General features: G+C 43.8%; 1 protein-coding gene across 2 annotated transcripts in view; it reads left to right on the forward strand.

Annotated features, from left to right (window-relative positions):
• Positions 1-16,443, forward strand: part of LOC139560229 (arf-GAP with GTPase, ANK repeat and PH domain-containing protein 3-like) — a 227,662-nt gene that overhangs the window by 170,251 nt on the left and 40,968 nt on the right. For both annotated transcript variants that reach the window (XM_071376805.1, XM_071376804.1), the window contains exon 13: positions 6,148-6,309. In XM_071376805.1, coding sequence (XP_071232906.1) covers positions 6,148-6,309 — 162 coding nt within the window. The remainder of the gene's footprint in view (positions 1-6,147; positions 6,310-16,443) is intronic.

Here is a 16,443-nt window from a genome sequence, read left to right on the forward strand (position 1 = left end):
TGTCACCTGAGTCAGCTCTCCATACTCGTCCTGAGGTGCGTGCTAGCCGTCTGGTGAAGACTGTGCCAGCCCCACGCACCAGGCCTCCTGTGCGCCTCCCCAGCCCTGCACGTCTTGTGCCAGCTCTACGCTGCAGACCTCCAGTGCGCCTCCACAGCCCGGTGAGTCCTGCGCCAGCTCTGCGCACTGTGTCTCCGGTGCGCTGTGACAGCCCGGTTTGTCCTATGCCTGCGCTCCGTACGTGCCGGGCTAAAGTGGGCATTCAGCCAAGAGGAGCGGTGCAAGGTCTAAGCACCAGATCTCCAGTGCTCCCCCACAGCCCGGTTCGACCTGTGCCTGCGCTCTGGAGGTGCCGGGCCAAAGTGGGCATTCAGCCTGGAGGAGTGGTGCCAATCTAGAAGCACCAGATCTCCAGTGCTCCCCCACAGCCCGGTTCATCCTGTGCCTGCTCCACGGGCCAGTCCGGAGCCTCCAACGACGGTCTCCAGTCCGGAGCCTCCGGCGACGGTCCCCAGTCCGGAGCCTCCGGCGACGGTCCCCAGTCCGGAGCCTCTGGCAACGGTCCTCAGTCCGGAGCCTCCGGCGACGTCCTCCAGTCCGGAGCCTCCGGCGACGTTCCCCAGTCCGGAGCCTCCGGCGACGTGCGACGGTCCCCAGTCCGGGGCCTGCGGCGAGGGATCCCAGTCCGGGGTCGGCGACGAGGGTCCCCGCACCAGAGGCACCACCAAAGTGGGGGGAGCCAGAGGTGGAGCGGGGTCTACGTCCCGCACCGGAGCCGCCGCCGTGAATAGATGCCCACCCGGACCCTCCCCTATAGAGTCAGGTTTTGCGGCCGGAGTCCGCACCATTGGGGGGGGTACTGTCACGCCCTGGCCATAGAGAAGCTTTTATTCTCTATTTTGGTTAGGCCAGGGTGTGACTAGGGTGGGCATTCTAGTTTCTTTATTTCTATGTTTTGTATTTCTATGTTTTGGCCGGGTATAGTTCTCAATCAGGGACAGCTGTCTATCGTTGTCTCTGATTGGGAATCATACTTAGGCAGCCTTTTTTCCTTTGGTGTTTGTGGGTAGTTATCTTTGTTAGTGGCACTATAGCCACTAACAAAGGAAAATGTACGCTCACCACGCTGCACCTTGGTCTCCTTCCGACGACGGCCGTGACAGACAACTGTTGGAACGTTCACCTACTCTGCGTCTCACAAAGACACAGCGGTTGGACTCCTCAGACCAAAAGATTTCCACCGGTCTAATGTCTATTGCTCGTGTCAACTGTGGATCTTCATATAGACAGATGTGTGCCTTTCCAAATCATGTCCAACAATTTAATTTGACTCCAATCAAGTTGTAGAAACATCTCAAGGATGATCGTAAAAGGTCAGAGTAAAGGGTCTGAATACTTATGTAAATAAGATATTTCTGTTATTTATTTTTAATACATTTGCAAAAAGTCATTATTTTTCAAAAAGGTTGTCGTTATGGGGTATTGTGTGTAGATTGATGAGGAAAAATACACTATTTAATCTATCTTAGAATAAGGCTGTAACGTAACAAAATGTGGAAAAAGTAAATGGCTCTGAATGCTTTTACACTGCATTTTATAGTGTGTATATACAGTACCAGTCAAAAGTTTGGACACACCTACTCATTCAAGGGTTTTTCTTTATTTTTTCTATTTTCTACATATTAGAATAATAGTGAAGACATCAAAACTATGAAATAACACATATGTAATCATGTAGTAACCATAAAAGTATTAAACAAATTGAAATATATTTTAGATTCATCCAAGTAGCCACCCTTTGACTTGAATTTGAGCTTTGCACACTCTTGGCATTCTCTCAACCAGCTTCAAGAGTTAGTCACCTGGAATGCTTTTCCAACAGTCTTGAAGGAGTTCCCACATATGCTGAGCACTTGTTGGCTGCTTTTCCCTCACTCTGCGGTCCATCTCATCTCATCCCAAGCCATTGTAATTGAGTTGAGTTTGGGTGATTGTAGAGTCCAGGTCATCTGATGCAGCACTCCATCACTCTCCTTCTTGGTAAAATAGACCTTACACAGCCTGGAGGAGTGCTTTGGGTCATTGTCCTGTTGAAAAACAAATGATTGTCCCACTAAGCGCAAATAACATGGGATGTCATATCGCTGAAGAATGCTGAGGTAGCCATGCTGGTTAAGTGTGCCTTGAATTCTACATAAATCACTGACAGTGTCACCTGCAAAGCACCCCCACACCATCACACCTCCTCCTTCATGCTTCACGGTGGAAACCACACATGCGGAGATCATCCGTTCACCTACTCTGCCCCTCACAAAGACATGGCGGTTGGAACCAAAAATCTCAAATTTGGATTCATCCGACCAAAGGACAGATTTGCACCGGTCTAAAGTCCATTGCTCGTGTTTCTTGGCCCAAGCAAGTCTCTTCTTCTTATTGGTGTCCTTCAGTAGTGGTTTCTTTGCAGCAATTCGACCATGAAGTCCTGATTCACGCAGTCTCCTCTGAACAGTTGATGTTGAGATGTGTCAGATACTTGAACTTTGTGAAGCATTTATTTGGGCTGCAATTTCTGAGGCTGGTAATCTGAGGTGCAGTTAATTGTCGATTTCTGAGGCTGGTAGCTTTAATGAACTCATCCACTGCAGCAGAGGTAACTCTGGGTCTTCCTTTCCTGTGGCGATCCTCATGAGAGCCAGTTTCATCATAGCTCTTGATGGTTTTTGTGACTGCGCTTGAAGAAACTTTCAAAGTTCTTGAAATGTTCCATATTGACTGACCTTCATGTCTTAAAGTAATGATTTACTGTCATTTCTCTTTGCCTATTTGAGCTGTTCTTGCCATAATATGGACTTGGTCTTTTACCAAATAGGGCTATCTTCTGTAGACCCCCCTACCTTGTCACAACACAACTGATTGGCTCAAATGCAATAAGAAGGAAAGAAATTCCACAAAGTAACTTTTAAGAAGGCACACCTGTTAATTGAAATGCATTCCAGATAACTTCCTCATGAAGCTGGATGAAAGAATGCCAAGAGTGTGCAAAAGTGTTATCAAGGCAAAGGGTGGCTACTTTGATGAATCTACAATCTAAAATATATTTTGATTTGTTTAACACTTTTTTGGTTACTACATGATTCCATATGTGTTATTCTACAATGCAGAAAAATTGTAAAAATAAAGAAAAACCCTTGAATTAGTAGGTGTGTCCAAACCTTTGGCTGGTACTGTATATACATACATACATACATACATACATACATACATACATACATACATACATACATACATACATACATACATACATACATACATACATACATATACTCATTCACTCGTTCTGATATTGCTCATTGATATTTCTTTATACTGTAGTTTGTTTGTTTTTTGGAATATGTGTGTATTGCTAGATATTGCTGCGCTGTTGGAGCTAGAAACATTAGCTTATCTCTGCACATCTGTGTACACAACCAATAAAAGTTGATTTAATACTGCAAGACAACACCGCAAATACATTTTTGCCCTCAATTAAAAACTACAGGTTTGGGTCAAATCCAATAAAACACAACACAGAGTGAAACCCTTTGTACCTTCAAGTATCGTGGGGGCAGCATCATGTTATGGGTGTGCTTGTCATCGGCAGGGACTGGGGAGTTTGTCCGGATCAAAATAAATATGAAAGGAGCAAAGCCCAGGTGAAAAGTTACATTCAATAACATTCTTTCACTTTTAAAATGTGGAGTAGGTCCCTTTTTAGATTACATTTTAAGGCAGCTAAATGTGAAGACTACAATGTGTGTTACTTTCACTCTGCACTATAAAAATTATAATTTGGTGGGTGATTATATTTGTCCTATTTCACACATGTACAAGTGTGTATTAATATGCATGTGTGTATTGGAAATGCGTTTTTTGCATGTCACAACTCTCCCTGAGAGACCCTCGGAGAGTGGGGTCACGGCGTTGCTCATTTATGTGTATGCGTGGTTTAAAAGGCTCTTATCAGTGAGTAATAGCATTTTGTCTACACACAACTATCAATGGCTTTGTAATAGTTTGTAATCATATGGCTCCAATGGATGTAGCTTCACAGATTAACATATTTCACCTATTGAGTCAATGGCAGGAAAGTCTGAGCCAAAGACAAACGGCAATGTATTTCAACCTCATATTTGTTTTCCGTCGCAAAACGTTTTGCTACGGTGTGCCCTGATGAATATGACCCATGTTTCAGGTGCAGGGCAGAGCAGCGGATCATGGGTCATGTTCCACAACATTGGGGGCAAAAATTGATAATTAGAAGTATTTATGACACGACGGGGCCCCCAGAGGGGAGGCCTCCCCTTTCACCTCAAGCCACATTAAACAAATGCTGCCTGTCATCATCCAGAGTTGGACAAGGTTGGAGGGTTGGGGCCCCTTCGTTCTCCTCTCAGAGCTGCCATACGGAGCTGTGCTGGCGGGACAGACGCTGGGGTAAAGGGGGAGGGAGGGAGGGGGGTACTCTGTGGACCCCTGTGCCCCCAGCTGTCTGCGCCCAGCTAATGACTGGTCTCATGGGGGCTGTTGTGGGAGAAGCAGGGAAATTGAAACAGACGCCACGGCTACATGTATGGCTCCTCTGCCATTCAAAACCACCCGGTGAGTAGAGGAGGGGAGAGCGAGGGAGAGGACTGGTGATATAGTAGGCTAGGCAAGCACTGAGTGTCACAGTCACTATATACTTTATTAAACCAGCAGCATCTATTAAGGTGCTATAATCAATAATCAGTCTTTGTTGTTTTGGTGTTTTTTTGTGTCTTTCCTCTAGAAATTTGTCCACGTTTGACTATTATCTATGTGAAATAAGATCAAGAACAATCGAAATGTAAATATTATTCTGATAATTCAACTAGCAGGTATACTGCAGGTATACTGGATGTATTGGTGGAGACACATGATGCATCGTTTTTTGATGTACATCAATGATAACTAAAAGAATCCCAAGCACATATGTATGCCTAATAGTGTGTTAGTTCCTATATTTGTGATCCCACTCTCCAACCTGGCCGCCTGAGGCCTTTTAAAGATCTCCAGTATCCTCCACTTTAACATCCTTCACCCCCTGCTGAGCCCATCCCACATCCCTCTCCTCCCTCCAACACAGCCCCATCTCCCGTAAGGTATTGACCAAATTAGGCCTAATGTCTGATGTTGTACACTAGTGGCTAATGGCACAACCAGCGACAGTGGCGGCATTAGAGTATGTGCAACTGGCAACAACAACAGCAATAATCCCTGATCCAAGCCGCCTTCTCTCTTGTCTACCGCCCTCCTCCCCTGCGGCTGGGAAGGTGCGGAGGGAAGAGGGAAGGCAAAATGAATGGCGTTTGCCACACTACAATGAGCTTTTGATGGTAGACAATGGAGGATCCTGCCTGCTCTCCACACGGGGTGGTAGGAGGAGAGCAATATGGGGCTCATGGACTGGCCCCGGCCCTCGCTGCCTCCCTCCCTCTCCCCGACCCCTGAGGCCCCCATCTCTCCGAGGACTCATAATGGCATCCTGAGGGGGAAAAGAAGAGGGAAAGTGATGTCAAATGTCAGGAAACCAGAAAGATGGCAAGCTGACACCCCCCTCCATCCCTTCAGCCCTCTATCCCTCTCTCATCTCTGCCCAACGGTGGCGCAGGTTAATATCACATTTATAAAATACCTTACCAGAAACTAAGCTGCCTCTTAGCCCCCTGTCACTCACTGACAGTCATATAGAGAGCTTGGCCTGAGGCTAACCTAACTAACCATTTGTTAGCTGACCTGCCCCCATACCTGTCTGTCTTTCCTTCATCTGCTCTAAAGCCACAGCAGTACAGATACTTTTCGACCGCTAGTATCGGAGTGCTGGGTTGACATCTTTTTCATTGTGATCACTTTGCGTTCGTTTGGTTGGTAGGAATTAACACTCTGGTATTTCTTATAATACATGGTACATCATCACTAGTCAATATCTCATGAATCATAGCCTTCCGTCTTTCCCTTCTAGAAATCCAAATGTAATATGTTTCTGTGTGTCTATTTACACAGTATCAAACATCTTGTACGTAACCTGTCAAAAGTATAGTTGATTATGGTTTCTCTTACTGATCAGTGATTTTCTACGTCTTTCCACAGCCAACGGGATGGGCGAGCCCCTAACCTGCAGCTCTGGAGTGGGCAGTGCTACCAGTCCCAAGCTGGAGCCTCCCCCCTCACCTCACGCCAACCGCAAGAAACACAGACGGAAAAAGAGCACGGGCATCACCAAGCCAGACGGGCCGTCTACAGGCAATGAAGGTAAGCCAGAAGTTAGGCTAGGAGTTCTAGAAGACACTCGTTCTGCAAACTCGTCAAAACAATCTAAAACCAGTTAAAACATTCTGAAACAGCAAGCTTCCTGACAAAAAGGTGCAAACTTAGTACATCTGGTTAGCATACCTTATTGAAGTGCATGTCTATGTATAGTCGCCCCTAATGTTCTCCAGTCTTTAGCCATAGTGTGAACCAACCGCCCTGAGCTCCAGAAGCTGTGGATCTCTCCTCAGCTCAGCAGGGGAGTGGCAGCCACCCCTCTGCCCAATTAATAATGATTCTCCAGTCTGATGATGAATGGACAGCTCTAATTGGATGGCATTGTGAAAACACAGTCCCATCTCTAAGGCCATAAAACTGATGTCACTGGAGCCAGAGATGATCAATCAACATGATTGATACGCTGCATAGCAACAGCATTGGCACCGACGCCTCCTTAATGACGCTTAGTATTTATAATCATTACGCTTTTATAATGGTTTCACTGACACACGCCCATTCCAGTTTGAATGGGACCACTGACCACAACGTTTCAAGCACGGATCACCAGCACTGTTGTTGATATGTTGGTACAGTAGTTTCAATGTCAAAGATAGGTTAGTGTGGTCATTGTGCTTCTCTATCTCAGATATTTGGGCCTGTCTTGGATCGTTCTTACCCCCTTTTTTCCGTAGGAGTAGAGAGGAATGCTTTGTATTGATTTGAAAGTATTTAACATACACTGAGAGTACAAAACATTAAGAACACCTGCTCTTTCCATGACAGACTGACCAGGTGAACCCAGATGATCACCTATGATCCCTTATTGATGTCACTTCTTAAATCCACTTCAATCAGAGTAATTGAATGGGAGGAGACAGGTTAATGAAAGACAAAATATTGAAGTACCTTTGAGTGGGGCATGGTAGTAGGTGCCAGGTACACAGGTTTGTGCCAAGAACTGCAATGCTACTGGGTTTTTCACGCTCAACAGTTTTCCGTGTGTATCAAGAATGGTCCACCACCCAAAGGACATCCAGCAAACTTGGGGGTGTGCAACTCAAAATTATATATACACTGAACAAAAATATAAACACAACATGTAAAGTGCTGGTCCCATGTCTCATGAACTGAAATAAAAGATCCCCGAAATGTTCCATAAGCACAAAAATATATATATATATTCTGCTTTGCACAAATTTGTTTACATCCCTGTTACTGAGCATGTCTCTTTGTTCAATATAGTCCATATACCAGACAGGTGTGGCATATCAAGAAGCTGATTAAAGAGCATGATCATTACACAGGTGCACCTTGTGTTGGGGACAGTAAAAGGCCACGCAAAAATTAGCAAATTTGTCACACAACACAATGCCACAGATGTCTCAAGTTTTAAGGGGTGGTGCAATTGGCATGCTGACTGCAGGAATGTCCACCAGAGCTGTTGCCAGATAATTTAATGTTAATTTCTTTACCATAAGTCGCCTCCAACGTCGTTTTATAGAATTTGGCAGTACGTCCAATCGGCCACACAACCACAGACCACGTGTATTGTGCTGTGTTGGCGAGCGGTTTGCTGATGTCAAGGTTGTGAACAGAGTGCTCCATATGGTATGGGCAGGCATAAGGTACGGACAATGAACACAATTGCATTTTATCGATGGCAATTTGAATGCACAGAGATACCGTGACGAGATGTTGAGGCTCATTGTCGTGCCATTCATCCATCACTTCATGTTTCAGCATGATAATGCACTGCCCCAGGTCGTAAGGATCTGTACACAATTCCTGGAAGCTGAAAATGTACCAGTTCTTCCATGGCCTCCATACTCACCGGACATGTCACCTACTGAGCATGTTTGGGATGCTCTGGATCGACGTGTACGACAGCGTGTTCTAGTTCCCGCCAATATCCAGCAACTTCGCACAGCCATTGAAGAGGAGTGGGACAACGTTCCACAGGCCACAGTCAACAGCTTCTATGCAAAGGAGATGTGTTGCGCTGCATGAGGCAAATGGTGGTCACACCAGGTACTAACTCGTTTTCTGATCCATGCCCTACCTTCTTTTTTTTAAGGTATCTGACTATACAAATGCTAAACTGTATTCCCAGTGATGTGAAATCCATAGATTAGGGCCTAATGAATTCATTTCAATTGACTGATTTCCTTATATGAACTGTAACTCAGTAAAATCTTTTGAAATTGTTGCATGTTGCGTTTCATATTTTTGTTCAGTGTGTTTTTTCCTAAGTAAGCTTACCCACAATGCCCTGTATCATCCTGAAAGAGAAACCAAACAAGATTTTAGACCCTAATGGACCAACACTATCAGAATCACTCCAATAATGGTCTTAGGGGCTTGAATGAGGGATGGCTATCATTAGGGACTTGGGAAACTGGGTGGATTCACCTCGTCACATTGCATTGAGGGAATCATTAGTGGACATTAGCCCGTCTCAACGTCCGTCCCAACCTTTAGTTCTGTTCCATATACAGTAGCTTGGAATCATTGAAATGTGTCCACGTGTTTTAAAATGACGAACTTTCTGCTCTAAATGTGGATAAGTGATCATAGTTAGACCTGTAAATGCTGTTCAGCATGTGGTGTCAATGGAAACGTGCGGATCTAGAAAGTTTTGTTCTCTGTCAAAGAAGCACGTTTATTTCTTACTTTCTTTTTTTTACCTCTCTCTCCTTCTCTTCTAAGATTTTCTATTAGCATCAGCTTGTCTGTTCTACTGAACGCTTCCGGAATACAGACATATTGCTTAAATATCGAAATCACTCAAGTGTAGGATGCAGGTTGTGTCTCTTGAATGAAGAGGAGAGAGGGAGGGAGGGAAGGAGAGGTTGGATCCTTGAATAAATTGCTATCAGTTTATCTCATTTACAGGGCAATCAGAGCCCTGGAATACAGTCCAAAATTGAATTTTAGTTGTTGTGAAGCATCACAAATCAAAGGGGCATGAGCGTTTTAAGGTGAGCAATCAGTTTTGTCAACATAGGAAGAACAGGATGTGTGAGGGAGCCTTGAGAGGGTCAGACACACTGAGACATCTGACTGCCGAAAAGGTACTTTGCGCATCTGCCCAGTGTCGGCAGTTAACTTTTTGTTATTCACATAGAACAGTTTTAACTCCGATTTGCTTCGTTTAAATACTCCAGGCCACAAGGTGGCAGTAGGTTGTTTGGCTTGTGCCTACTGTAGCTAACTAATGTTGCTAGCTAGCTAGAATTTGTAGTAAGCCCTTGTTGATACTAACCAGATGGCCACAACTAGATAACTAGCAAAGCTAGCAACATTATAATAATAATCACAATGGATTCATTTTTGATTGAAGCAGCTGCCTGTTAGCTATGTTGTGCTAGATGACGATTCTAACCGTTTTAGCTAGCGTTAGCTAGCAAGCAAACTGGCACTGGCAGTATGGGATAATGGAGATTGAATTTAAGGATCTTCTGCATCTTGCTAGATAGCTAGCTTGGTAAAGCATTTAATGTTGTGTGCATTGTGCTGCATTCACCACCCCATTCATCTATATGAAGTGTGTGTGTGACTGCCTGGCTCAGTTAGCAAGCTAACGTTAGCTAACTAACTAATGAGCATGCACATGATCAAACTGAACTTAACAAAAAAATATTTTTTCAAGCACAAAGCTAGATGTAAAAGATGTAGATCCATAAAATTTTCATGCAGCTATATTGTTTTAGTAAGAACAATTCTGATGAAAAGGTGGTGGATTACACTGGGAAAAGTGCCCATTTGTTTAATCTTTCTTGTCACTTCTGTCAGCTCCCTGACGTGGAGGTTTGTGCTCTCTAATTGTCAAGTTCATTGCATTGCGATTCTACACGTAGAAACGACAGGTTTGTCGTTAACAAGTCGGTACACAGCATGGACTCATTTTACTATAGCAAGAGAAGGAACGGCCTACTGTGCTATACCTATCAGCAGTCCGATTTCTCAGTGTGTCTGTACCATGAGCTGTAGCCAAGGAGATATCTTAGCCAGGCAGTTATGTATATAAATTAGTAGGGCAGGGAAGTTTTCCTGACCATGTGACATGACCAGGAAAACCACTGAACCTTAATTAGACTTCAATTTGGCTCCACAGAGTTTTTCCATTGAAAAACGTGTGGTCCCTACAAATAACAGTAGGGCATACTTCCTAATTCCGTTCCCTATGCAAACCTTCAATTGAAGAGAGAAGAGACAGACTGGCAAAGTTAGCACAGAACCTCGTAGATCCATCTAAGAAATGTGGGGTTCATTTTGGGCCACTTTAGTCAGGAAAGTAATTTCTGCATTGTGAGTCAATTGATTGAAAGTCGAGTTGTTCCTATGTAAGTCAAGAGCAGTTCCAATGGCATCTAGCTTTCAACGTATACATCTCCAAATCAGTATTGTATAGGTGTGACATGCAGAGGCAGCAATGTGAATTCTCTTTGCTGTGTCGGCTGCGTTTCCACTATACGCTTTCCTCAGAGGAAGTGCACAACGGACACAGCCCCTAATATCCTAGTGCACTGTCAGAACCGTGTGCAGTGTAATGAACTTCTCATGTGCTTAAAGAATGATGCAGGATGCATAGCGAGACAACTGACAGCCCTTTAATGTGCTTCTCAGCAGCCGCCTGGCATCGGGGCTCTCTGTACGCGCCACTCGCACACCGTTCGCATGCCACCTGCCTAAAAAACCCACTGGAAAATCGATGGGCGATAAAGACTTGTGTTCTGGGGGAGGCCCTTCTGATTAATGCAGACTGTCAGGGAGGGGAGCTTCATTAATGTATTTCTCTTTTAAAAGAAGGAAGGAAAGTGTATCAAATGTTCATTATTTGAAATGGGGGGTTCAGCGTGTTCAGTGGGGAGTGGCAGCAGAGATGGAGGGAGAAAGATGGGAGGAAATGAGGAGAGAAGGAAAGGAGGTTCAGATCCTTCACAGTTTTACACTGTAGATGAGGACGTTACCTCTTGTCAAGGACACAGCAGTAATGTTTTAATTGTTAGTTTGTTTGTGTTTAGTTTGTCTCTAATAGTTTTAAAATTGTTTTCTAATTGTTTTTTCGAAAGTTACTTTTATTTCTTAACATGTTGTGTCGTCTCAGTTACATGTGAATTTGAGATAGATGTATAACTTGATGTTTGAAAATGAGTTGGTGTGAGAAATGTTCATTGCAAATGTCCTGCTCTTCTTAGAGTGGGCGTTCAGAAGAAACCTTGATGTGGTTGTATCATCTCACAGAGAATAACCATCCCCTGCCAACTATCAGTAACCCAGTAACACGTCTTATTATTTATATAAATATGTCTTAACATCCAGAGCGGGAAACTTACAATCCCTAACCCACCTAATCCTTTAGCCCTAACCCTAACTCTCCACCTCAGTGAGGTTAGGATATAAAGTACATTCAATAATATCCTCCACTCCCTCCACCACCTCAGTGTGTTAAGGGTTAGATATAAAGTATACACTATATACTATAATGCCCAGACTCCTCCACTCCCACCCTCTACCTCAGTATGTTTAAGGTTATACAGTATAGTACATCAATACCCAGACTCCTCTACCTCTGTGTGTTCAGTGTTAATGTCTTCTGGAGTCCAGCAGAGGATTAGGAAATGGAGGTTTAACAGCCCTGTGCTAACAGTGGGTATTTATCTCAATACTTTGTTTTGTCATTGACTCCCTCCCCGGACAATACCGTACATCTCTGTTTCATTTCGCAAAGCTGTCCCTGGAGCCCAGAGCAGCTACAGTAATGGCTCCTCGGCTTTCCAAACCAAACGCCACCCAATGCACGTCGCAGAGAAAGGAATAATAAGATTCTCATTTGTGCGGCTCTGTACACAACACACTGCCCACAGATACGCTGTGTAATTGACAGTGTTTTCTTTTCGCGTATCGCTAAATGTAGTTTTGCTATTAGGTTGTGGCTTGTGTGCGTGTCTGTTTATGTGCGCCTATGTGTGTGTCAGTATTCTCCTCTCGCTCTGCGTTTTGGTGTGGTGCGGTTCCCCCGGGGCCCGTGTGTGTCTCAGTAATGGCCTGCTCCTGATTGCTCTGATACAGGTTAGGAATATTGGCTTTAATGATGTGTAAAATGAGCAAGCAGTGCCTGTGACATTTACAGATGGCACCGCCTTGGCCTGTTCTTCCCAACTGCTCGTTAATTCACAGGAACAGAAAGCACTTCTTTAAGTGACCGCCTGATGCGTGCAACATACACAACCCAGCACAAGACCTCATACATACAAAACCCCACCTTGGATAACTTGTCGCCCCCACCACCTCAAAGTCTCTACTATATATTGTCCAAATACACACACGCACTAGTTTCACACTTGCACACACACACATATACACTCACACCTTGAGGCCTTGCTGAGGCGGTCATTGAATCGATCTCTCCAGAGAGAGGTAGTGTGAGGCAGGATAGATGTGTCCCTCCCTGGCCCTGCCTCTCTGCCTGCCGTAGACAGCTCAGCTGGGCTCAGCCCAAACCCCAGAGGTGCTAATCTGGTCCTCCGGTCCTCACTTCTCCCATGGAGCATCTGCTGTGGAGTGGAGGGACGATCATTAGGAGTAGAGACAGCTCTGTGTCAAACCTGTACCAATGATCTCTAAATATCTATGCTCAGATGTCTGATCCTCTTCATTGATCTGCAAAGATACCAATTTGGTAATTTCTTGATTTACCAAATCTGCAGTTTATATTATTTATAAATGTTATGTAGTTGTTGTTGAGACATCCAGTCTGATGAACGGCTGAGGAATCATGACTCTAACTTAAAAGCCCTCTAACAGTTTTATGATGCATGGTAAACGGTGGACAGGAGAACATACCGGTAACTGCCAAAATAAAGGAAACACCGACATGAAGTGTCTTATGGTGTTGGGCCCACTACGAGCCAGAACCGCTTCAATTCTTCCACGAGAAATTCCATCATTTTGTGTTTTGTTGATGGTGGTGAAAAACGCTGTCTCAGGCACCACTCCAGAGTCTCCAATAAGTGTTCAATTGTGCTGAGATCTGGTGCGTGAGACGGCCATGGCATATGCTTTGAAACTTTTTCACACACATCAAACCATTCAGTAACTACTCGTTCCCTGATGATGGGGGCATTGTCATCCAAATAGTGGCCAAAAAAATGGCCTGCCCAAGATTTTTATACATGACCCTACGCAAGATGGGATGTTAATTGCTTTTTTAACTCAGGAACTACACCTGTGTAAATGCACCTGCTTTCAATATACTTTGTATCCCTCATTTACATAAGTGTTTCCATTATTTGGGGAGTTACGTGTATGCTGTAGACTGTAGGAGAAGATGCCTTCGCTCTTTGCTTGACTCCACGTCACCACAGCCATTAGGCTATCATTTATTTTTTATAGTGGTCATGTTAATTAAGGAAAATCATCGTATCTGCCTCTTGATTCTCCACAGTAACAGTTGTTCCCTCCTATTGGATTCATATTATGTTGCTCCACGTCCGCCCACTGCCCTGGCCACATCTAATTGGAAAGGACTTGTTGATTGTGTAGCTGCTGGATAAATATTGTCAGATCACGGGGTTAATGCTGATTGCTGGTGTTAATGTGTGACTGAACTCCCCATTCGTTCCTCTGTTAGCCGTGGGCTAACTGTACCCATTGGGGAACATCGGGAGTGCTAATGATCCTAGCGCTAGCTGTCTCAGTCATCATCATGGCAGCAGCTGCCTCTGAAATAGCAGCCGTAATACCTCATTGTATTGTTCACGCCTGGTATTTATCGTCTTGGAGGAGGACAATTTGACCTTAATCGTCATGCTTAGATGGAACGAAATAACTTTGCTTCACACAGAATGGAATTACCTCTCCAGTGAGGCTGTGACAGGTCTTGCATTAAAAAGCAACATTAACATACTGTATAAGCATATCATAATACTTCTGTTGCCTCCATGATACTATGATACTACCGCAGAAATATAATTACTTGAACGGATATGTCCATTCAAGTCAATGGGTCTTAGGGGATTTGCCTGTTCTACTATCTGTTTTTTTGTCTGATGGTTTGGCCTTTTTAGTGCTCATGTCTTACCTGTACTGTTCTGTTCCGCGCATGAAGAGCTAGATTTGTATCCTCAACCGTTTAAGAAATCGTCGATTTGTTGATTTCTTAATCTCAGTAATGAACGTGTTTTAATGCCTCCAGTTTATTGCCAGTCAACTAAATAATTAGCTTTGTTCAGATTTTTAGAAGCTGAGTGCAGAAGTGTAACATCATTGGACTCTGAGGAAAACTAGGCTGCAAATCGAAATGCCATGCTTTTTTTAAATGAACAATTATGGGACAGTTGAGGAGAAAGAGGCACTCTTTAAAGTACAATACTTGTATAAAACTGACTGAATGTCTGAATTTCTTTATTCAATCATATATTTTTTATAGTTTGTTCAGTTTTCTTAACAAATGATTCTTGATAGGATAATAGGACCTTCTAACACCAGAAGGAACTCAATAGGACACCAACTAAGCATCACATCATGTTAGTCTTAGCCTTTGAGAGTCATTGTAACATTACTCAAACCCAGACCTCCATATGTAAACACTCCTTAACTGTACTGTATGTTTAAATAAGAAGCTCTGAGGTCTTTATTGATTCTGTTACCTGTAGTCGATATCTCAAACTAGATCAGATAATTGAAGTTGGTGTCGAGCTAATTGGATTATAGCTTTCCCCCTGAAGAGGAGACCCTCCACTAGAGCATTGGGATTGCTACAATCCCCACAGCCAGAACCAACTACTTACTTTTGGTTCTGGGAACGGATGTATAGACTTATTATCCTTTTCATGCACAGACCCAAATCCCACTAATTTACCATGCCTGCATAATTAACCAAGCTTGTTAAGCTTGTTTGTATATCTTAAAGGAGTAGTGGGTAAAAAACATGGAAAAATAAAAGCCACCTAAAGACCTATACCCTTTACAGACAGACTTTATGCAGTGGTGTAAAGTACTTAAGTAAAAATACTTGAAAGTACTACTTAAGTCGTATTTTGGGTATCTGTACTTTGTACTCCATACATTTTCCCTGACACCCAAAAGTACTTATTTACATTTTGAATGCTTAGCAGGAGAGGAAAATGGTCCAATTCACTCACTTATCAAGAGAACATCCCTGGTCATCCCTACTGCCTCTGATCTGGAGGACTCATTAACTGGAAATTAGTTTGTAAATTATGTTTGAATATTGGAGTGTAGCCAGGGGCACGCTCTTTTTACAAGACAACTGTGCTGTCTGGTTTGCTTAATATAAGCAATTTGAAATGATTTATACTTTTGCAATTACATTTACTTTTGATACCAAATACTTTTAGACTTTTACTCAAGGAGTTTTTACTGGGTGAATTTCACTTTTACTTGAGTCATTTTCTATTAAGGTATCTTTACTTTTAATCAAGTATGACAATTGGGTACTTTTTCCACCACTGACTTTACGGTATGATACACTATGTATACAAGAGTATGTGGACAACCCTTCAAATTAGTGGATTCGGCTATTTCAGCCACACCCGTTGCTGACAGGTGTATATAATCGAGCACACAGCCATGCAATCTCTATAGACAAACATTGGCAGTAGAATTGCCTTACTGAAGAGCTCAGTGACTTTCAACATGGCACCGTCATAGGATACCACCTTTCCAACAAGTCAGTTCGTCAAATTTCTGCCCTACTGGAGCTTCCCCAGTCAACTGTAAGTGCTGTTATTGTTAAGTGGAAACATCTAGGAGCAACAACGGCTCAGCCGCGAAGTGGTAGGTTGTACAAGCTCACAGAACGGGACCGCTGAGTGCTGAAGCAAGCATGTACAAATCATCTGTCCTCTGTTGCAACACTCACTACCGAGTTCCAAACTACCTCTCGAAGCAACGTCAGCACAATAACAGTTCGTCGGGAGCTTCAAGAAATGTGTTTCCATGGCCGAGCAGCTGCACACAAGCCTAAGATCACCATGCGCAATGCCAAGCGTCGGCCGGAGTGGTATAAAGCTCGCAGCCATTGGACTCTGGAGCAGTGAAAACGCATTCTCTGGAGTGATGAATCACGCTTCACCATCTGGCAGTCCGACGGACGAATCCGGGTTTGGCGGA

This window comes from Salvelinus alpinus, chromosome 30, assembly GCF_045679555.1.
Source record: "Salvelinus alpinus chromosome 30, SLU_Salpinus.1, whole genome shotgun sequence".
Lineage (NCBI taxonomy): Eukaryota > Metazoa > Chordata > Actinopteri > Salmoniformes > Salmonidae > Salvelinus > Salvelinus alpinus.